This window comes from Somniosus microcephalus, chromosome 15 (assembly GCF_052327205.1).
Source record: "Somniosus microcephalus isolate GS21.2 chromosome 15, FLI_Smic_1.0, whole genome shotgun sequence".
Taxonomy (NCBI): domain Eukaryota; kingdom Metazoa; phylum Chordata; class Chondrichthyes; order Squaliformes; family Somniosidae; genus Somniosus; species Somniosus microcephalus.
The window spans coordinates 47,692,559-47,715,376 of record NC_141001.1 but is presented as its reverse complement, the minus strand read 5'-3'; the positions used below and the strand labels follow the sequence as shown (position 1 = coordinate 47,715,376).

Below are 22,818 nucleotides of genomic sequence, written 5' to 3'. Positions count from 1 at the left end.
CCTATGCTGCATGCCCTTTGTCACTGCTGCCTGCCCTGTGACTCGTGTGTTTACAGATACAGATACTCCCACACAGTCTCCAAAGGAACTGTTTTGTATTCTCCACTTTTGTGCTCATTAAGGTGAGGAGTGTTAGTGCCAGGAATGGAACATTTTCCATTTCAGTCACCTGATATCAGCATCAAGCACTCCTGGATCAAGTACAGCATAGGGTCTATACAGAATAATTACACTCTACTCCTCTTAATTCAAAGTTGCTCAATTTGACTTATCGATTAATCCAAATTTAAAAAGTGTAATAAAAAAGCCTGTGTTTTATTATAATTGCTTAATTCATGCTGCTTGATCATTTTATTTAAGCAGATAACTTTGAATTATCAGTAGCCTGTATAAGCTTCCTCTACTCCACCCCAAAATGTGCTTCAGTCCCAACCTGAAAAGCATCCCCTATTGCACCAGTGTGGCATTCAACATTTCCACATAGCCATCCCACAGTTTCCTTAAGCGAGATTACCAATTTAGTTTTACTTGCTGCCACGTACTGCTGCAGGCTCATGCCTGAATAAACTGGGTTGGGACTGCACAAACCCATTTCACAGAGAAGCTCCACTGCAAGCAAATGAAAGAACCCAGATTCCAGGCAAGCGTCTAACTCTATCCCCTAAACAAAATACTGTAAAGAACTGCTATGTGATAGCACACTTGTCCCCTCATCAGCATCAAGCACTCCTGGATCAAGTACAGCACAGGGTCGATGCAGAATAATTACACTCTACTCCTCTTAATTCAAAGTTGCTCAATTTGACTTATGTCCAAATTAAAAAAGTTTAATAAAAGTGTAACAGCAGTAAGCAAATCCAGGGAATGATTACATTATCAAGGTGCTAATGTTGGTTTTAATGAAAGTGTCAACACGTGACTCCTGCCAAGGTCGAATTACCCGATCGGAAACAGTATATAGAAATAAGAATCGTAGAATGGTTACAGCACAGGAGGAGGCCATTCGGCCCATTCAGCCCATGCCGGCTCTCTGCAAGAGAACTTCAGCTAGTCCCACTCCCCCGCCCTTTCCCCGTAGCCCTGCAAATATTTTTCATTCAGGTACTTATCGAATTCCATTTTGAAAGCCACGATTGAATCTGCCTCCACCACCCTTTCAGGCAGTACATTCCAAATCCTAACCATTCGCTGCGTAAAAAAGTATTTTCTCATATCGCCTTTGGTTCTTCTGCCAATCACCTTAAATCTGTATCCTCTGGTTCTTGACACTTCCGCCAATGGGAACAGTTTCTCTCTATCTACGCTGTCTAAACCCTTCATGATTTTGAACACCTCTATCAAATCTCCTCTTAACCTTCTCTGCTCTAAGGAGAACAACCCCAGCTTCTCCAGTCTATCCACGAAACTGAAGTCCCTCATCCCTGGAACCATTCTTGTAAATTTTTTCTGCACCCTCTCGAAGGCCTTCACATCCTTCCATGATTGCAGTGCCCAGAATTGGACACAATACTCCAGTTGAGGCCGAACCAGTGTTTTATAAAGGTTCATCATAACTTCTTTGCTTTTGTACTTTATGCCTCTACTTATGAAGCCCAGGATCCCGTATGCTTTCTTAACCGCTTTCTCAACCTTGAACAATTTGTGCATATGTACCCCCAGGTTTCTCTGTTCCTGCACCCCCTTTAGGATTGCACCCTTTAGCTTATATTGCCTCCTCGTTCTTCCTACCAAAATGTATCACTTTGCACTTTTCTGCATTAAATTTCATCCGCCACATGTCCGCCCATTCCACCAGCCTATCACTATCCTCCTCACTGTTCACTATACTTCCAAATTTTGTGTCATCTGCAAACTTTGAAATTGTGCCCTGTACACCAAAGTCCAAGTCATTAATATATATCAAGAAAAGCAGTGGTCCTAGAACCGATCCCTGGGGAACTCCACTGTATATCTTCCTCCAGTCCGAAAAACAACCGTTCACCACTACTCTGTTTCCTGTCACTTAGCCAATTTTGTATCCATGCTGCCACTGTCCCTTTTATTCCATGGGATTCAACTTTGCTGGCAAGCCTATTATGTGGCACTTTATCAAATGCCTTTTGGAAGTCCATGTACACCACGTCAACCGCACTGTCCTCATCAAAAAACTCAATCAATTTAGTTAAACACGATTTGCCTTTAACAAATCCATGCTGGCTTTCCTTAATTATTCCATACTTATCCAAGTGACTGATAATTTTGTCCCGGATTATCGTTTCTAAAAGCTCCCCACTACCAAGGTTAAACTGACTGGCCTGTAGTTGCTGGGTTTATCCTTACACCCTTTTTTGAACAAGGGTGTAACATTTGCAATTCTCCAGTCCTCTGACACCAGCCCCGTATCCAAGGAGGATTGAAAGATTATGGCCAGTACCTCCGCAATTTCCACTTTTACTTCCCTCAGCATCCTAGGATTCATCCCATCCAGTCCTCGTGACTTATCTACTTTAAGTACAGTCAGCCTTTCTAGTACCTCCTCATCATCAATTTTTATCCCATCCGGTATCTCAACTACCTCCTCTTTCACTATGACTTTGGTAGCATCTTCTTCCTTGGTAAAGACAGATGTAAATTGATCATTTAGTACCTCAGCCATGCCCTCTGCCTCCATGCGCAGGTCTCCATTTAGGTCCCTAATCGGCCCCACCCCTCCTCTTACTACCTGTTTACTATTTATATACCTATAGAAGACTTTTGGATTTCCTTTTATGTTAGCTGCCATTCTATTCTCATACTCTCTCTTTGCCCCTCTTATTTCCTTTTTCACTTCCCCTCTGAACTTTCTATATTCAGCCTGGTTCTCACTTGTATTCTCAACCTGACATCTGTCATATGCCCCCTTTTTCTGCTTCATCTTACTCTCTATCTCTTTTGTCATCCAGGGAGTTCTTGCTTTGGTTGCCCTACCTTTCCCTCTCGTGGGAATGTCCCTCGACTGTACCCGAACTATTTCCTCTTTAAAGGCAGTCTATTGTTTGATTACAGTTTTCCCTGCCAATCTTTGATTCCAATTTACCCAGGCCAGATCCATTCTCAACCCACTGAAATTGGCTTTCCTCCAATTAAATATTTTTACTCTAGATTGTTCCCTGTCCTTTTCCATAGCTAGTCTAAACCTTATGATACTGTAATCATTGTTCCCTAAATGTTCCCCATCTGACACTTGCTCTACTGGACCCACCTCATTCCCCAGAACCAGATCCAGCAATGCCTCCTTCTTCGTTGGGCCGGAAATGTAATGATCAAGAAAGTTCTCCTGAACACACTTCAGAAATTCTTCCCCCTCTCTGCTCTTTACACTATTACTAGCCCAGTCTATATTAGGATAGTTGAAGTCCTCCATTATCACTACTCTATAATTCTTGCACCTCTCTGTAATTTCCCTGCAAATTTGCTCCTCTGTAGCCTTCCCACTAGCTGGCGGCATATAGAATTTTTACAAAAAAAATTTGTTCATAGGATGTGGGCACCGCTGGCAAGGCCAACATTTATTGCCCATTCCTAGTTGCCATTACAGCTAGTGGCACCTCTATTGTTTCTGAACTCTAACCAAATAGATTCTGTCCTTGACCCCTCCAGGACATCCTCTCTCTCCAGCACTGTAATATTCTCCTTAATCAATAATGCCATCCCACCTCCTTCCCTATCTTTCCTGAACAGCTTATATCCAGGAATATTTAGTACCCAATCCTGCCCTTTTTTGAGCCAGGTCTCCGTTATTGCCACAACATCATATTTCCATGTGTCTATTTGCGCCTGCAGCTCACCAACCTTATTTACCACACTTCGTACATTCATACACATGCACTGTAAACCTATCTTAGACCTTCTTGTATTCTCTCTTAGTCTGACACCACCTAATATAGTAGAGATCTCCTCACTGGGCTCTGACTGCCAGGGCCATTTTGTGTTAAAATAGTTAAAATGGCAGAATGTTATCCTCAAACATCAACAACTTAAAAGCCGGTCCAACGCACCACAAGGGTTCTCTTTAAACCTCACTTTGGTGTCAAAAACAGGAAGGCAGATTATTATCTGAATGGCAATAGATTGGGAGAAGGGGAAGTGCAACGAGACCTGGGCGTCCTTGTGCACCAGTCGCTGAAAGTAAGCATGCAGGTGCAGCAGGCGGTTAAGAAGGCAAATGGTATGTTGGCCTTCGTAGTGAGAGGGTTTGAGTACAGGAACAAGGATGTCTTGCTGTAGTTGTACAGGGCCTTGGTGAGACCACATCTGGAGTATTGTGTGCAGTTTTGGTCGCCTTATCTGAGGAAGGATGTCCTTGCCATGGAAGGAGTGCAGCGAAGATTCACCAGGCTGATACCTGGGATGGCAGGAATGACGTATGAGGAGAGATTGGGTCGATTGGGCTTGTACTCACTGGAGTTTAGAAGAATGAGAGGGGATCTCATCGAAACTTATAAAATTCTAACAGGACTAGACAGACTAGATGCTGGAAGGATGTTCCCGATGGTCGGGGAGTCCAGAACCAGGGGTCACAGTCTAAGGATAAGGGGTAAGCCATTTAGGGCAGAGATGAGGAGGAATTTCTTCACCCAGAGAGTGGTGAACCTGTGGAATTCTCTACCAAAGAAGGCAGTAGAGGCCAATTCATTAAATATATTCAAGAAGGAGTTGGATATATTTCTTAAGGCTAGGGGGATCAAGGGATATGGAGAGAAGGCAGGAACAGGGTATTGAATTTGGATGATCAGCCATGATCGCATTGAATGGCGGAGCAGGCTCGAGGGGCCGAATGGCCTACTCCTGCTCCTATCTTCTATGTTTCTATGTTTCAATTTTAAACTTGACAGTGTTGCCTTTGCAGCAGTCAGTGTGAACCTGAAACTGGAATGGTGTGAAATTACCATCTACCCAGTGTTACTTCACACCCAACACTGATACCAGTCTGGCTCCAGCTACATTGATCAATATTTGTCACTTCCAACCCAAGAAACTTTGGTCTCTGGGTTTCTCCCTCCCCCTTCTGTTTGTGATGTATCTCTGTGGCGTGAGCTTGCTTTCTCTTTTCCATCAAGGCGAGGGATGTTACTGCGTAGTGCATTTGATGCTACGCATGTTAATTGATGCAATCTTTACACACATTAAAAATAAATAAAGTCCAAAGTCCCATCAAATTGAACAGTCCGTTAGGCTGTTCCCCAGCCCTTGGGTCTGTTCCTGCATACCCACGGTATGCAAGAACTGCTGTACTACCCCGGGCTGAAAAAACAGTCCTGGTTTCTTGCAGGGGTGGCAACGGCAGTGTTGTGTAGGGGTCCCCCTTGCAGCCTGAGCTGTCCTCGGTCAGTGGTTCTTCCCTCTGTCGCCTGTGGTATCGCTGCTCCCGGTGTTCTGGAGCTGGGGTGCCCAGTGTTACTTCACAGACAACACTGACACCAGTCTGGTTCCAGCTACATTGCTCAATATTTGTCACTTCCAACCTAAGAAACTTTGGTCTCTGGGTCTCTCCCTCCCCTTTCTGTTTGTGGTGTATCTCTGTGGTGTGAACTTGCTTTCTCTTTTCCATCAAGGCAAGGGATGTTACTGCTGGAGAATGAAACACATCCCTTTTCAGGCACTCAGTTTCAGCACCAAGTATTCCCAGGTCAAGTCTAGGTCAGTTAGATGCAGATTTAAGATCACTCTAACTTAGCCCAATGATGTGCCTCAGTCCCAATCTCAGAACAGCTCCTCCTACTGCACCAGTGTGGCATTTCTTTCTATTTTCTCCAACAACCATGCTTAAGCCCACCTGAGTGCTGATTGCGTAGGCTTGTGTCCACTAGCAGCTGGATTAAGACTGGCTAAACACATTTCACACAATTACAAATTAGCAGAGGAGAATTTCACCTCATCGCTCTGGGCTGGATTTAAACTCAGGTCCCAGAGGTGGAAGGCGAGTGACTAACCCACTGTGCCACCAAACCCCTCCCCTCACCCCCCCCCACTTGTTTCCTCTAATTTTAGTGTATTCTGAATCCTCCTCAAGTACTTCTCTCTGTTCCAGTTCTTTCATCTCTCTGCTGTTTCCACCTCAGGAACCACACAACCCCATCACTCTTTTGATTAAGACTTGAGACAAACATTGTTGTCTCCCCTCAGATATCAACTTTGACCCATGACTAAACATATCACAGCAGCAGTAGCACCATCCAGTGTGCACAGGCCATGAAATAGTATACACGTGTCTGTTTGTCAAATTGAGAAGCACTCATCATTTAAGGATACCAGCAACAAACAGTAGCAGAAAAGACAACTTTAATCAAGAAGTGGTGATTAGTTGAAACAAAGTTTGGATTTTAAGATCCTGTAGATTGTAGGACAAAAGGAAGGAATTCCACAGTTAAATGTCCTTTATTGGATCATTGACTTATTTTCCTCACCCATCACTCTTAAGTCCACTAGAATCAAACTCCACTGAAACGACTAAGATTCTCATCCTAGCTTTCAAATTCCTCCATGGGCTTGTCTGATCCTTCTTCAATGATCTCCTCCAGCCATGCATTCCTGCATAAACTCCCCTCTCCTCCTCACCATCAGTTTAGTCCTCATTCCCTGGTCACTCCATTACACTGTTGGCACCACTCCTTCAGCTGTTATGCTCCTGCCCTCTGGAATTTCACCTCTAAACCTTCCCACCTCTTGCTCTGCTTTCAAACCCTTATCTTTGACAGTGTTTTCAGTTTTGTTCTCTCTTGCTCAGTCCCTACTTTTCTCTTTTCACCCTGTAAAGCACTCCAAGACCTCACTATACACAAGGAGTGCTATAGGTTGTTGGTTGAAGCACTTCAAATCACATTACATTACAACCACTGTCTGGGTAAGTGCTGCCTTTTGTTTTTAAAGAGAAAGAAATAAACTGGATTAAAAATATTCATCATGAGTAGACGACAGACCCACTCAGTCAACCTGTAAATGTATGTAATTTTACACAGTATCGAGCAGTTCAGAGTGAAGGAGTGGATTGGCACATAGATCCTAGAGCTAAAAGGGACAGAGTTCAAAACCAGCCCAGCCGATGAAATTAAGTCTCCTCTCTGTGCTGCCTGTAAGGATCCTGTTTGAAATATAGTTGCTTGTTAAGGCAAGTTTTTTGGGACAGAGTAGAGGGAGCTTTCCTCTGCGTCTAACATGTAGTGTACCTGACCTGGTAATACTTGATGGGACGGTATCAAGGGAATTTAACTCTGCATCTAACCAAAGTACTTGATCTGGGATGGGATAGTGTAGAGGGAACATTAACTTGAACCTAACCCATGTGCATGTGATCTTCACAGGCTTGAAGTCAAAAGTGGAAATACTGCCCAATCCTAGCACTGACATTCTTGACTTCAATGTGCACAAAAAAAAATGCCCTGAAGATTAATAAGACTACAATGACTGAGATGTTGGCCCTCATCCACTCCAGCACGGACTGTACATCACAGCACAAAGAGGGAGCTTGAATTCCTATTAGGTCTGTTATTGTACAAAATCCTTTCCAGGTGAAGTAGCAGCCAGAGTGCACAGTTACCAATTTCATTCAGCACTGATAAGCAGATACCAGTCCTGTACAGTGCATTAGTGGAACCTTTAGATCACAAGTAACTGGAGCCTTGTTTCTTGCTTGATCCTTATTAATAGGCTGTTCTATGCTACCGAGCCTCTTATTGCAGTGTTGATGTCCCACCTGAAACAGAGAAGACTAGGCTTACTGCCCTCGCTCCCACAGGCTAAAAACACCTCAATACAGTGCACTGAGATTTCACAAAAATGTGTGGGTGCAATAAAACTACACGGTCAAAGTCTGGTCATCCAAATACATTTGAATCTGGTTTTCAGCCCAGCATTGTGTTGGCATGTGTTGACGTGCCTGTGTGTTGCGACACAGGTTGTTAGGAAATATTTTTGTACCTGCTATACTCTGTGCAACAGGCTCCCAAGCATGTGTGTGACATTGAGAAAAATACCTTAAGTAGGACCCGTGAGCAAATCATCTACCCACTTTACTGGACAAGGCTGAGGGGTGGGGAGGGAGGGGAAGGCCAGAGGCACTGGAGAAGGGAGAGAGAAAATGTCTACCTCAATATTTTCTCCAAACCCTGTGACAAATAGTAGGCCTTCAAACAAATGACCGATTCAAAAAGTGTTGAAATATTCTAAATACAAGACACATGAATATTAAATATAATCTGAATCTAATTAATTCTTTGTAAAATGGCATTGCTATAGTAACATGGTCTGTGCTTACATGGTTTCACTTTGAAGAATTGGCAGATTTCATGGAATTCCCTATCATGGTACTTGGAGCTCAATGAGGACTCTGGCAATAAGTAGGAAAAATCAGGCTTGTGTTCCAATGGGACAAACACTGCTGCTCTACACAGATCCAGGCTGTGGCTTTTCCTGTGCTATTTAGAAGTGGCCTCCAAATGACTAAACAGTAAAATTCTCTGCAAAAAAGTACAAACTGGATCACATATATCTGACAGAATCTCAGTGGCCATTTTGATTGCAGGGAGGGAGGGCAATGACCGACATCAACATGTCACTGGGCACCTTGGAGGGGAACCCCGCCTCGCTTACCTTTTACTAAACTCCCTGATACAAACACCTGGATTAAGCAGTTAGTGACGAATAAACCTGTGATACAAATGAAACTTTGCACTTGAAATGTTTCCATTGTCTATTTACTTTGGAGTGGTTGAGGCAGTTGAATCTCTTACTTACGTCTCTCCTAAAGAGGACACCCAAAAAAGTTGGGAGGTGCGGAATAGCCGTTTAACTCTCTGCAATTCATTTGCACTAGGCACCCAGGGCACTTAGATAAATGAGCGAGTGTTCTCATATCTGGCCTCAAGGTCATCCCAAGTCTCAGAGTTTCCTCATCAGCTATAGGAAAGAGATCTGTATTCAGTGTAGTACAAGAACCTGCTCACAGGACAGCTTGTGACATGCCATCCACCTCAATGTTCCTAATGTCCAGGTCCATTGCCGTGCACCAGGTTTATTCATCCCCAACTATCCTCAAGTTAGGGGCTTTGTCAAAAAGGCTGCTGTGCCCTCTGTGAAACTGACTCCTCTCCATGTCACTCCGCCATAGGCTGGCGTTAGGCCGGAGGGCTCCTTCCCTCACTGCTGCCATTCCTCTTTTTGCTGCAAATCCATTTCATATCTACGTAAACCCCTCTCTTGCACCTTTAGGAGCTCTGAGCCATTGAAAAAAAGCTCTTTGAACACGTCTTATACACCACAAGCTTAACCCGCATTGGGGCTTTCTGCTATTGAAGAAAGAGCAAAATGCCTTTTCCTCCTTCTCTGTGTCCAGGCTGAAGTTGGCATCACCAGGACCTCTAGGTCAGTGGTTCTCAAACTGGGGTCCGCAGACCCGGGGGGAGAACACAGAGACTTTCCAGGGGGTCCACAAAAAAACCCCAATCGGTGATAGAGAGCGGAGCGGCCTGGCGCTGCTGAAGTGGGCGGCGAATGGTTAACATAACGGCGGAAACAGCGGCTGTGCGCCGCAGGAAGAGGAGGGCGGGAACAAGACAGCCAATCAGCTGTAAGATTCTTTGATTGACAGCCAATCAGCTAAGATTCTTTGATCGACAGCTGTCCACAGGTCTGGCAGTTAATTGACGGCAGAGAAGACCAATCACAATGCGAAGTGACGGGGAGCAGCCAATGGAAGGCCCATTTTGTGAATTGGGGGCGGTTGGAGACGGGCCATGACTCTGCATTTCTCCCTTCCCCAGTTCGAGCTGCCTTGTGACGGTACTGAGCACCTGCCCGCACGGCGAGGATGGTGAAGCTCTTCACGGGGAAGCTTCTCCCGGAGGTGCGGTGTGACGAGGTCCAGCCGTTGTTCGAGCAGTCCGGCAGAGAAGGCGGGTGCGATCTGGTGAGGGTGGGACTTGGGTGGGGGGAGAAGAGATGGTGGAGAATGACCGGGAGATGGGGCACAGAGAGAGGAATGGGAGAAAGATGGGGGAAGATAGAAAGGGAGAAAGAGATGGAGGCAGAGAGAGAGAGAGAGAGAGAGATGGGAGAATGGACAGAGAGATGGAGGGAGAGAGAGAGGGTGAACAAAGAGGCATGAGGAGAGAGATGGAGATAGAGAGAGAGGAATAGGTGAGATAGGGATTGAGAGATGGAGGTACAGAGCGATGGGGAAGAGTGACGGGGAGAAAGAGATGGAGGCAGAGAGAGAGATGGGCAAAGAGATGGAGGCACAGAGAGGAAAGGGAGAGATGGCTGTAGAGAGAGAGAGATGTGCAAGAGTGATGGGAGATGGAGGTACAGTGAGAGGAATGGAGGTATAAAGAAAGAGGTGGGGAAAGATTGAAGCAGAGAGAGAAGGGGGTACAGAGAGGAATGGGAAAGAGGGAGCGAGAGAGAACGAGATGGGTTAGAGAGAGAGGAAAGCAAGAGATGGGTGTACAAAGAGAGAGAGGACGAGATACAGGGGAGGGTGGGGGGGGGCGGTGGAAGCGATAGAGACCAGTGGAGGGGGGGGGAAGAGAGGGATGGAGACGCTAAAGGAAGAGATTGATGTGGCCTGGGGAGAGGAGTGTGGAAGAGATTGGGGAGGGAGAGAGAGACCGGGCAGGTAGAGAGAGGAGTAGAGACTGAGGCAAGAGCTAATGAGATACAGGGAAAAGAGGAGGGGGCAAGGAGGAGGAGGGGGAGACAAAGATGAGAGAAAGAAATTGAGAGGTAGTGGGAAAAAGACAGAGACAGGGAGAATGGTTGACGGAGAGATGTGAGGGAGGGAGATTGAAAGGAGGGGGAAGAAGAGAGAAACCAGAGAGGTTGGAGAGTGAGACCAGAGGCAAGGGGGAGAAAGAAAAAAGGGAGAGCGCAACAAAGGGGGTGGCAGGGGAGGGAAGAGCAGGAGAACTGAGGACATTGATAGATAGATGGGGGGGACAGGAAAGAGAAGGGTGTTCGAGCAAGTTATTAGGCTGCACTGGATAGTTTTCTTGAGTCCAGTGACAAAAATCATTCCTGTAGGTAAGCCCACATGCCCAGTTAACTGAAGTGACTTTATATGCCAATATCAGGTAATGTAGCACTGCCCAAGGTCAATCAGTATCTATCAGCCTGGCAAGGGCTCAAACCCATACTTGTCAGTTAGCTGATGACCAACTACTGACTATTGCCCTGGGAAGGGAGACAGGTGAGCAGGGTCTCTTTGGGTGCTTGAGATGGCTCACCAGATGATCAGCTGATTAGAACCAAGTCAACCCTCTGCGATAGGCTCAATAATAATTAAGCCAAGAAAGTCCGCCGTACCCCAGGATACGGTTGATGATTAACTATCCAAACTGGCTCACTAATGGGGCCTGGAGGGTTAATCTTGTCTCTAGGACAGGGATTCTTCCCACAAGGCTCCAGATAACCCTGAAAGTCAATGCCCAGTAAATAAGGTAGTCCTAGTTGAATGGTATTGAGAAGATTATCTGTGCTGGCAAGCTGAACAGTTTTAGCCGGTTAAACTCCAGAACTATTCCACACATACTTGGGAGTGCTGAAGGCTTGGGTCATACCAACCTGCATATAAGCTCTTTGGACTTAGATAAGTGAGGGGTGTTCTTATAGGAGAGTGTGTGCACCCTGTATCAAACAGGCAAACAAAGTCCACCTACACGAGTTTCTCAGTGCCTTGGTTTGGGGATACCTAAGCATCGTAATGAGATTCAACACATTAGATAGCTGGATGATTGGGAAAAGGAAATCTGGGGCAGGTAGGAGAGTCCTTTTGCTTCTCTTTTTCCACTGTTCTACAGTCAGCTGATCCCAGGTTTGTAGTGCCCTGCAAAATATGCTCGACTATCAAGGCAGGGCAAGGAACGAGAACACAAGAGACATAAGGAAAGAAGCAAACCACAAGAGAAGAACAAGAGGGGAACAGAGAGGCACAGTCAGATGATAGAAGTAACACGCAATAAACATTGCATAACATTATACAGGACAAGCAGAAACAATCATATTTAAATAACCATCACACTAGTGCAGAGAAAAACACATTAACATTAAATTCCTGGGCTATTTTAATGTAGTTATTAACCCATTTAAAATAAACTAAAGTAAAAGAAAAGAAAATGGTTAATGGCTGCATTAAAATTGCAGAGGTAGAAATTTAAGACAATGACCGCGAATTTAATGGAGGGGGCAGGATAGCTGGTTTCCTGGTTCCCGTCCCACTCCCGGCTGCAGCCGCTTTGTAAATGTGATTTTCCCTTGATTGGCCTTGTTAAGCCTGCCCTGCGGGCTTCCCGGCCAATTGCAGGAAGCGGGCCTGATGACGTCATTTGATGACATGTCATCAGCCGGTTTCCTTAAAGGGACCACGTCCACATGGTGTTTGAGCTGCTGCAAACACTGACAAGCACTACACAAAGATGAACGCTTGCATCCAGGCTCTCCAGTAACTCCCTCCCTATGTTTATGGAGGGAGTCACAGCACGCAGGGAGGTTCTTTTCCCTTCTCATGGGCGAAAGAGACCTCCCCAGGACACCAACGCAGCTTGGTTGCACATTGCACAGGAGGGCAAAAGTAGGAATGTCATCAGGAGTCCCTGGCTGCAGTGGCGCCAAACTTTCAATGATCTCAGTGGATCACAAAACGTTACTGCAAAGCCACACACACTGCTGAGGGGGGAACTGATTGAGGTGTACAAAATTATGAGGGGCATAGATAGGGTAGATAGAAAGGAACTTTCCCCCTTAGTAGAGGGGTCAATAACCAGGGGGCATAGTTTCAAGATAAGGGGCAGGAGGTTTAGAGGGGATTTGAGGAAAAACATTTTCACCCAGAGGGTGGTTGGAATCTGGAACTCACTGCCTGAAAGGGTGGTAGAGGCAGGAACCCTCACAACATTCAAAAAGCATTTAGATGAGCACTTGAAACGCCATAGCATACAAGGCTATGGACCAAGTGCTGGAAAATGGGATTAGAATAGACAGGGCATGATGGCCAGCGCAGACACGATGGGCCGAACGGCCTCTTTCTGTGTTGTATAACTCTATGGCCTAGAAATTCAGTGGGCTGCGCCACCCGTTAGCGCCGTAAGAGGGCACTAAGTGGGTCGCAAGCCACTGGCCACACCTCCCGCTAAATTCAGCGGGACGCTAGTGGTGGCGCTAGCCGTTAGCGCTGCGCCGCTACCGATGACGTCATCGGTGTGCGCAGCGCCCCGCTGATGCCCCGGCCGCGATATTTGGAAGCGCCCCCTGATTTACCGCCAGACGCTATGTGCGACCGGTTCAGGGGGGCCTACCTGCGGCGGTAGAGGCGCAATTTATGCGTTCCAAGAGCCCGGCACTTCTCCTTGGTGCCAGGCTCTTTTGCCGGCACTCGCGATCCTCGGGGGCCCAGCTGGCCCCAGATCGCGCTGAACAAGGCCCCTCCCCTTTAAGAAGGGGAGGAAGGCCTGCAGTACCTCAGCGCAACGTGCCGCAGCGCCATTGCGCAATGATATTCAGTCGCAGCGCCCCAAGAGGGATGCGGGGCGCCTCCAGTAGCGCCGCGCTTCCCTTTGGGGCGCTGCAACTGAATTTCCGGCGGGCGGCCGCGAATGCTTCCAGGGCGATACTTTTAGCGCCCTGGCGAGGCTGGTGCCCCAAACGGGGCTATAGTCAATTTCTAGGCCTATGACTCTAAACTCACCCTGCTGTGTCACTCAACGCATCCCCATCACTCTGCCTTCCATACCCTTCTCCTGTACATCCTTACTCACACCAACTTACCTCGCAACTCCACCCAACCCTCTATCTACTTTATCACTTCCCCATCTCACTAGCCACCCCACACACTCACCTTCATCCTATTGCAAGCATGCCAACTAACAACACACAAGGGTGGGCACTTGAGAGGTTTAGCCAATGTCCATGTGAAGTTTCTGGTAATGTGATGTCATACAGTGAAATCTATTTTTCAAAAAGAGCCCCTTATTGGACATTTCTGAGCGTACCTTGAGAAGTGTCTTACTGAGTTCCAGTGATTGTTCAGACAACCCCCGCCCCCTCCCCCTGCTATAGTGATGAGTGTGCATGGAATGGCCTGGACATTAAAGGGATGCTTCACGGTGCTGGTGTAGGATGGTGTTAACCTGGCGCATCATGTGGCAGCCAGGGTTTACAGCATCAAGTGAAGAAAATCTGGCCATGGTGATGCCATCGCTGGCCTCCTGAGCAGCAATGTTGTCAGGGGCTGATGCCCTGTGTCCAGTGCAGCATCAGATGATGGTGGAGAAGGTTGGTGATGTTGTTGGTGTGCCTAGTGATGTTGGTATTGGGGCTGATCGTGGAAGGATTCGGAGGACCAAGGTCTGATTGTTTCAATGGCTCCGATGTTGCTGCAATAGATGGCAGCTGCAGGTGAGATGACAGAAGTGATCTGTCAATGGTGAGAGAGGTTCTAATGAGGTGGCACTGGACATACAGTTGGATCTATAAACTTGTAAGCTAAAGGAATCTCTATATGTATTAAAAATGCAGTAACCAACATTTTCTGCCCTCTGAAACTCACCATCTGCAACATGGCATCCTTTACACTACTTCTGCAGATGGCTCTAGATGGAAGGCAGGAGAGATTAATGTTTCATAATCTCTCCTGCCTTCCATCTAGAGCCATCTTTTGTTTCTTAACTTGTCCTATTACCATCTCCTTTTGCCTTGCACCATCTCTTAATCTCTCCTGCCTTCCATCCTATCACAGACCCTCCCTTTTGTTCTTTCCTCCCCTCCCCCCCCTTTCCCTGCCCCTGCACTGGCTTAAAAACCTCTTCCATCTCCAACTTTTTCCAGTTCTGACGAAGGGTCATCGACCTGAAACGTTAACTCTGTTTCTCTCTCCACAGATGCTGCCTGACCTGCTGAGTATTTCCAGCATTTTCTGTTTTTATTTCAAAATACGTCCATGTTTTTCTGAGTTTGTTCAAGGTATGGAGGAAGTAGGTAGAGGAAACACATTAAAGGGACATCACAAAAATATATTTGAAAAAGATAGTATCCAGGAGAGTAACCAGGAGAGTGCCACTGGTATAGATATTTCAAAATTACCACTACAGAGTCACAGGAAAATTATTGTGATAACTTTGGTCAAAACAACCAATATCATCTAATGAAACAACAGCTCACCTTTTTCTGCCGGTCCTGGCTGTGCTCTCCCGGAGCCAACTCGCCAATCAGGAGAGGCTTCATAAATTTACAGACATAGATAAGGTCTGGGTGGAAAGCTTGGAATGCCTCCTGCAAAAAAAATCACAAAAGCAATGATACAAATGAGCTTACAGAGCAAGAAGAGTGGAAATCTTTTGATGTGGTGAATTTATTGTGTCCCATCAAGGCAAGGGATGTAAATGCTGAAGAGCAGAACAATTTGTTAGTCATTACCAGTATTATCATCAAATACCCCCAGGTACGGCACAGCACAGGTTAGATGCAGTGTAAAGCTCCCTCTGCCCAACAATATGCATCAGCTACAATTCTGCAGAGCACAACAGCATGGCACTTCTAGGTCTCCATGATGGTACTCTGAAAATGCCAAACTTGTGCCAGCTAGTGCCAAAATAAAGAGCCGTTTTGAGCACTGGAAACTGATGAAACTGTCCACACTCATTTCACACATAATCCAGTGTCAGCTGTGGCTCAGTGGGTAGCACACTCGCTTCTGGGGCAGAAGGTTGTGGGTTCAAGTCCAAACTCCAGCGACTTGAGCACATAAATCTAGGCTGACACTCCAGTGTAGTGCTGAGGGAGTGCTGCAATGTCGGAGGTGCTGCCTTTCGGATGAGATGTTAAATGAGGTCTCATCTGCTCTCTCAGGTGGACGTAAAAGATCCCACGGCACTATTTCGAATTAGAGCATGGGAGTTCTCCCCTTGTCCTGGCCAATATTTATCCCTCAATTAACATAACAAAAACAGTTTATTTGGTCATTATCACATTGCAGTTTGTGGGAGCTTGCTGTGCGCAGAGACATGGACCATGTACAGCAGGCACCTCAAAGCACTGGAGAGGTACCACCAACGCTGCCACCGCAATATCCTGCAAATCCATTGGCAGAATAGGCACACCGACGTCAGTTTTCTTGCTCAGGCCAACATCCCCAGCATTGAAGCTTTGACCACGCTCAATCAGCTCCGATGGACGGGCCACATCGTCTGCATGCCTGATACAAGACTCCCAAAACAAGCGCTCTACTTGGAGCTCCGACATGGCAAGAGAGCCCCAGGTGGGCAGAGGAAACGCTTCAAGGACACCCTCAAAGCCTCCTTGAAAAGTGCAACATCCCCACCGACACTTGGGAATCCCTGGCCCAAGACAGCGCAAATTGGAGGAGAAGCATCCGGGAAGGCGCCGAACATCTCGAGTCTCTTCGCCGGGAGCAAGCCGAAGCCAAGCGCAAACAGCGGAAGGAGCGCACGTCAACCCAAGCACCCCACTCACCCGCCTCTTCAACCACTGTCTGCCCCACCTGTGACAGAGACTGTAGGTCCCGCATTGGACTCAGCAGTCACCTGCGAACTCATTTTTAGTGTGGAAGCAAGTCATCCTTGGTTCCGAGGGACTGCCTAAGACTTCTTTCCCTCAAAAGCCTCCTCTTTGGCTATGCCTTTGGCCATTTCCCCTAACTTTTCTCCCAACTCCTGCTCAGCGTCTGTTGTTCCCCAGGCTTGACTGCCAGGAAGCATCTGGGGCGTTTAAAAGATTTTATATAAAAGTGCAAGTTGTTGTTGCGATTCCCATGGTCAGTCCTCAGGCCGTCATCCCATCCTTTCCCTTTCCTGTACACTTCAAATTCTTCAGCAGCCATTTTTGCAGAGATACCTAGGGTGTAGCAATGGCAAAGAAAGTGGTTTAAATATGAGAAGGCTGTCTAGGACAGTAGAACTGCTCTCACTGGGTCAGCAGCAGTAATGGTCAAAAGTGGTTGACTAAATCTGGTGGTTAATTTTGAGGGATTTCAGTCCGGCATTCCCCATGAGCCGAGATGAGATGAGCACACAATTCCCAGTTCTGTTAATTTATCGTACAGTGGAGTAGCAGCTGATAGGAACCTGCTCCACTCCTCCAGCTGTTAAAGTCCAAGAATCCTGAGGTAATATGAAACCAAGAGCGGCATTTTACTGTAAAATAAAATGCAACCTAAAGCAGCCAATGAGTTGGCATGGCTAGGAAACAGTGAGGGCTGGGAAACAGTGAGGGCTGGGAAACAGTGAAGGCTAGGAAACAGTGAAGGCTGGGAAACAGTGAGGGCTGGGAAACAGTGAAGGCTGGGAAACAGTGAGGGCTGGGAAACAGTGAGGGCTGGGAAACAGTGAGGGCTGGTGCTCTGTTGCAATCTTTCAGTGCAGTTAAACAGCATGTAAACAGCAACTGACTCCAGATGGTTGACAGGTGGGGGTCGGGACTAATTTTATAAAAAGCCGACTTAGCACGCTGGTCAACGAACGAGTTCTATTGTGGTGAAATGTGCCAATTACCGTCGAAAGGGAAATTAATTATGTTATATGGAACTTTACAACACAGAAACAGGCCATTCAGCCCAACAGGCCAACGCCGAGGTTTATGCTCCACACGAGCCTCCTCCTGCCGTATTATCTCCTTGTGTAAAACTAGCTCAGAGTTAAAAGCAGCCCTCCGTCTTAAACCCATAACAGCACCCATTAATGGACTGGTGCTCCATTTCTCACCCCATCTACTGCCTGTGTGATGGCGTTCAATTAATGCTGACAGGTCAATAAATAGAGTGAGACTTCCCAATTTCACTTTAGCTAATGAGCATCAGAGAGGGGTGACTTTATCCCGCAGTCTAGCCCCCTGTACTGATCCTTCGTCCTCTTTCTGTGGACTGGATTTTAACCCAGGTCCCAGAGGCAAATGACCAGTGTGCTCACCCACTGCACCTCCCAGTCTGCCAGAGAGAGGAAACGTCATTCTTTTTGGGCTGCATTTGGTCTCAGTTTCTACAGGCGTTATTATCGAACTACACAGCCCAGTTTCCTATTAGAAACAGACCTTCTTCCCCATCCGCTGGGCTGAATGAAGGATCCACGTGAAATATTCGTCCATTTTTCGTATTTCCAGCATTTTCCAAGGCCGGGAATTTCCTTGGAGTTTCTCCCGTTCCCCGGCTGTAACTTCACCAGCAGTGCGACGGAAATCCCGATTACATGCCACAAAGTTGCGGCAACAGAGCGGGAGCCGCTTCGACTAAATGCCGGCCTATTTTTTTTATATTTCAGATTTCCAGCATTCGTGGTTTTTCTTTGGAACCTGTACAAAGGTTAAAGTGCAGCAGCAGCTAGATGAATGTTCAACTCCTTTACATTGGCTAATTCGAGATACACCATCGTACCATGACATCCCAAATATGACAATTGCTCAGGTCTATTAACTGTGCACAGCATAGCAATATGATACCATATTGTGAGATCCTGAGTATTTTGTCAGCCTGATCCTCAATCTAGTTTGTCGTTGACAGAAGTTTACAAGATTAAACTGACCAGATTCTGGCGTGAACTGACAGCTTCATTCATAGTCACCACATACATGGCTGGTGTGAGAACCAATCACCCTGTGCGGTAGTGAGGTGTTCTGCTTAACTTCAGATTGAGTTCTGACAAAGATGCTACACCTGAAATGTTAACTCATCTGTTCTCTCCACAGATGCCGACTGACCCGAGTGTTTTCAGCAGTTTCTGTTTTTGTTTCAGGCTAACTAACTCCTCGCCTCCTCAGTTTTCCTTTCCCCTATGATCCACGGGCTTTTACAATCCAAGCCTGGCATGACGCTTCTTCAAAAGCAAAATACTGCGGATGCTGGAAATCTGAAATAACAACAGAAAATGCTGGAAACACTCAGCAGGTCAGGCAGCATGGAGGAGAGAGATACAGAGACAATGACTTCAAAACGTTAACTCTGTTTCTCTCTCTACAGATCACGCTTCTTCAGTTGCCTAGTCTACTCTCCTCTTTCCAACATTTGTGGTATCCTCTACCATGGGCCGTTACCCTTTAATAAACAAACAACCGTGAAGGGAAGAGAGAGGAACTGACTGAAATTTCACACCAGTTTCCCCTCCTTCATGAACTTGGAATGCTCCGTCTGAATAGCAGTCCTCCCACCAGCTAATCACATGGTCCCGGCATCATCCTTTATTCCCATGTCAAATACAATCAGCCTCTTGTTGCTGTAACCCAGTGACCTACAGCCAGCAGCCAAGCGGCTGGAATGTACATCTTGCACTGTGGCACCTGAATTTTAAAATTCTCTATTTGTCTCACTCGTTCCCCACAGTGAATTAGGCAGTTCCACTCTTTACGCTTAGATCAGCTCACTCTTTTGTTCCCAAATAATTTTTATGGGATATTTAAAATATTTCTCATCCATTCTCTCCAAGTTTTATGTTCTGCAATATGGAACTAGAGGGTCCAGGCCGAGTGCCTGATGGACCAGCAGAGACTCCAGTCCAAGTTCTTGGTTTGGATGCCCTCAGTATGTGGGGCAATAGCCAGACTCTCCAACTCAATGATCATAGTTCAGGCTGATCATGGCCTCACAAGACATCCACACATGGACTTCCAGTGGGGATCATTGGGTAATGATTAGAAGCAGGAATCCTGATTGATTTTCCCCTCGGAGGCCAAGTGCAGTTTCCCTGATATTGCCTTGACTGAGATTAGCTAACTCAGTACAGACGATGAACAAACCTGGGGCCTTCCTCAGCTGTACGACTCGACTGCTTTCTGCCTTAACCAGCTGATCCATGGGGAAAGCCTGGATTTACCTCGGAATACCAGCGGATACCCTGTGACATAGTGAGTCAGAGGATTTTATGCTTTAGAAGAACAGGAGTATTATTATAACACATAAACACATATTATTTGATTGCTAAGCCCACAACATGCTGTAAATAGGGGCATCCCGAGTTAAATTACAGACTCATTTCTCTTAAGAACATCCCCAGGTGAAGTGGTTTTGTTTCTGTACAGATTGATAGGTAGTTGTAAATCCCTGGCTCCTTGCCTCCCCTACCCCTTCCATCCAAAAAAAAAAATCACAAAAACTAGTTGTTTTGCATCTGTAACAAAGTGTAACAATTTGAATTGTGACAAACTCAAATAACCTTTATATATACACACTAGCAGATCTCCAGTGACGTTGTTCACAGTAAGTTGGAAGATATGGGGCTGGATTTTCTCAATGGGAAGCTTTTGGAGGCAGGACTGCTGCTTGCTGGCTTTCAATCCTGCCTCCATCAGCTTCTGGCCAACCAGCGGGATTTTCCCGATTGACCTGCAGGCTCAGCAGACCAATTAGGGGGAAGTCAGTGACAGAGCATGTCAACGTATGACGTGCCATCTGTCAAGAACTTTTGAAAGAAGAAATGTCGTTTGACAGCTCTGTGAAGCTGTCAAACATTGACATTCTATGTAGTTTGATGCGCACTTGTGTTCAGGATTCATCAAACCTTTCAACTTTGCAGAAATTACCTGGCTGTTGATTCGGAGGATCCAACAGCCAGTCTGTGAAATCTACAATGGAGATGTCGGGACTCCGGCTCCACAATGGCTGAAGGCTGTAGGCAGAAACAAAGGTAAGTGAACATTTTCTAACACTTTACACTCACCTTACACACTTACCACTCCACACTTGCACCCATCACTCACCTCTACATCGCACTTTCAGACCCCGCACTTTCAGACCCTTCCGACCCCCGCAGACCTCCTACTCGTCTCCTACACCCTGGCGGGGTTCCCTGAGGTCGGGAAGCCTGCACTTCGGAAGGAAAAATGGGGATAATCCTATTTTCTGCCTGTTAACTACCTGTTAACAGGCAGTTAATAGGCTTTAATCCCTTTCCCACCTCGAGGAGATGGGACCCGGGGCAGGAAGGCTTACCGCCTCCTGGCAAAAGGGCATGAAGGTGGGAATTCTGCAACTTTACCGGCAGTCCCGCCTCCTCGGGGCTGACAAAATCCAGCCCATGGTGTTTTAGAACAAAGGAGAATTACACCATCTGGCCCACAAGGTATTATTCTGCTGCTATTGTACAGCTGTATTTAACCCGGTTTGTTCTTTTAAAACCACATGGTCTAGTCGCTGTAAAAAGCACAACTAGAGGCTAATTCCTGTTCTACATGTCCAGAGATCATTAAAGGTGAATGCTTGCTAATTTTTGTATACCTTGATTAGAAGATAAGATAAAAAAATTAACATACCACTAGAGAACAAAGACGACTGAAGTGCTTTGGACACATCTCAAATCTTTTATACTGGCAGATTTCTCATGGTGCTGCTCATGGTTGTTGTTTTATAAAGAACAAGTGCATTATACCATATAATGCGCAGGGTCCTAGGTCCAACCATCTTCAGCTGCTTCAATGACCTACCCTCCATTATAGGATCAGAAGTGGGGATGTTTGCAGTGTTCACTTCCATTCATAAGTCCTCAAATAATAAAGCAGTCCGCGCCCACATGCAGCAAGACCTGGACAACATCCAGGCTTGGGCTGTTAAGTGGCAAGTAACAATCGCGCCACACAAGTGCCAGGCAATGACCATCTCCACAAGAGAGAAAGTCTAACCACGTCCCCATGATATTCAATGGCATTACCATTGTTGATTCCCCCACCATCAACATCCTGGGGGGTCACCATTGACCAGAAACTTAACTGGACCAGGTAAATACTCTGGCTACAAGAGCAGGTCATAGGTTGAGTATTCTGCAGCGAGTGACTCACCTGACTCCCATAATCTTTCGACCACCTAGAAGGCACAGGTCAGGAGTGATGGAATACTCTCCATTTGCCTGGATGAGTGCAGCTCCAACAGCACTCAAGAAGCACGACACCATTCAGGACAAAGCAGCCCGCTTGATCGGCACCCCATCCACCACCTTAAAGATTCACTCCCTCTACCACCGGCGTACCGTGGCTGCAGTGTATACCATCTACAAGAGGCATTGCAGCAACTCGCCAAGGCTTCTTCAACAGCACCTCCCTGATCCGCGACCTCTACCACCTAGAAGCACATGGGCAAAAGGTGCAGGAGAACACCGCCACCTCCAAGTCGCACATCATCCTGACTTGGATATATATTGCCCTTCCTTGATCGTCACTGGGCCAAAATCCTGGAACTCCCTACCTAACAGCACTGTGGGAGTATCTTCAACTGCTGAAGTCTATGTGGTGAAGAAGCTCACCACCACCTTCTCAAAGGCAATTAGGGATGGGCAATAAATGCTGGCCTTGTCAGCAACACCCACACCCCATGAATAAATTAAAAAAATGTTGCTGCTAAAGTCTAGCTGTGTGCAGTTTTTTTCCCCCAAGATGGCTCCTGGGCTGGCAGCTCCTTACTGAACTGCTCTTCTCTTCAACTGTATCCTTGGTCATCCATTGCCATCCTTTGCCCTTTCTTCCTCCAATACTTACGATGCTCTGGCTCTGATAGTGAAGGTATTTCAACCCAAACTACAAGTTCAAAATACAAGTTTTAAAGCTCCCCCTGCAGAGTCCACTGCCCATCCCCCGACCCTACGTGTCTTTGTTCTCACTGAGTTCTTTCAGCTGCCGGAATTCTGCTGAAACTTGACTTCCATCACTGGATTCCTCTACCAACAGGACTACGCTGCTCTACTGACTACATCGTTTGACTCAGCGGCTGTGACTCTGCTCTGCTTTTCAGTCACTTCAAGTCTTATGCTGCTGAATTCTTTTCTCAAATTGGTTTCCAAGTTCCTGGACTTCTCTGGGCATCTAGACTACATTTCTGCTTTGAAC

At 46.5% G+C, this 22,818-nt stretch overlaps 1 protein-coding gene across 1 annotated transcript in view; it reads right to left on the bottom strand.

Annotated features, from left to right (window-relative positions):
• fads2 (fatty acid desaturase 2) overlaps nt 1–22,818 on the bottom strand; it is a 65,550-nt gene that overhangs the window by 25,006 nt on the left and 17,726 nt on the right. Inside the window, exon 2 of the mRNA XM_086007767.1 lies at nt 15,166–15,276. Coding sequence (XP_085863893.1) covers nt 15,166–15,276 — 111 coding nt within the window. The remainder of the gene's footprint in view (nt 1–15,165; nt 15,277–22,818) is intronic.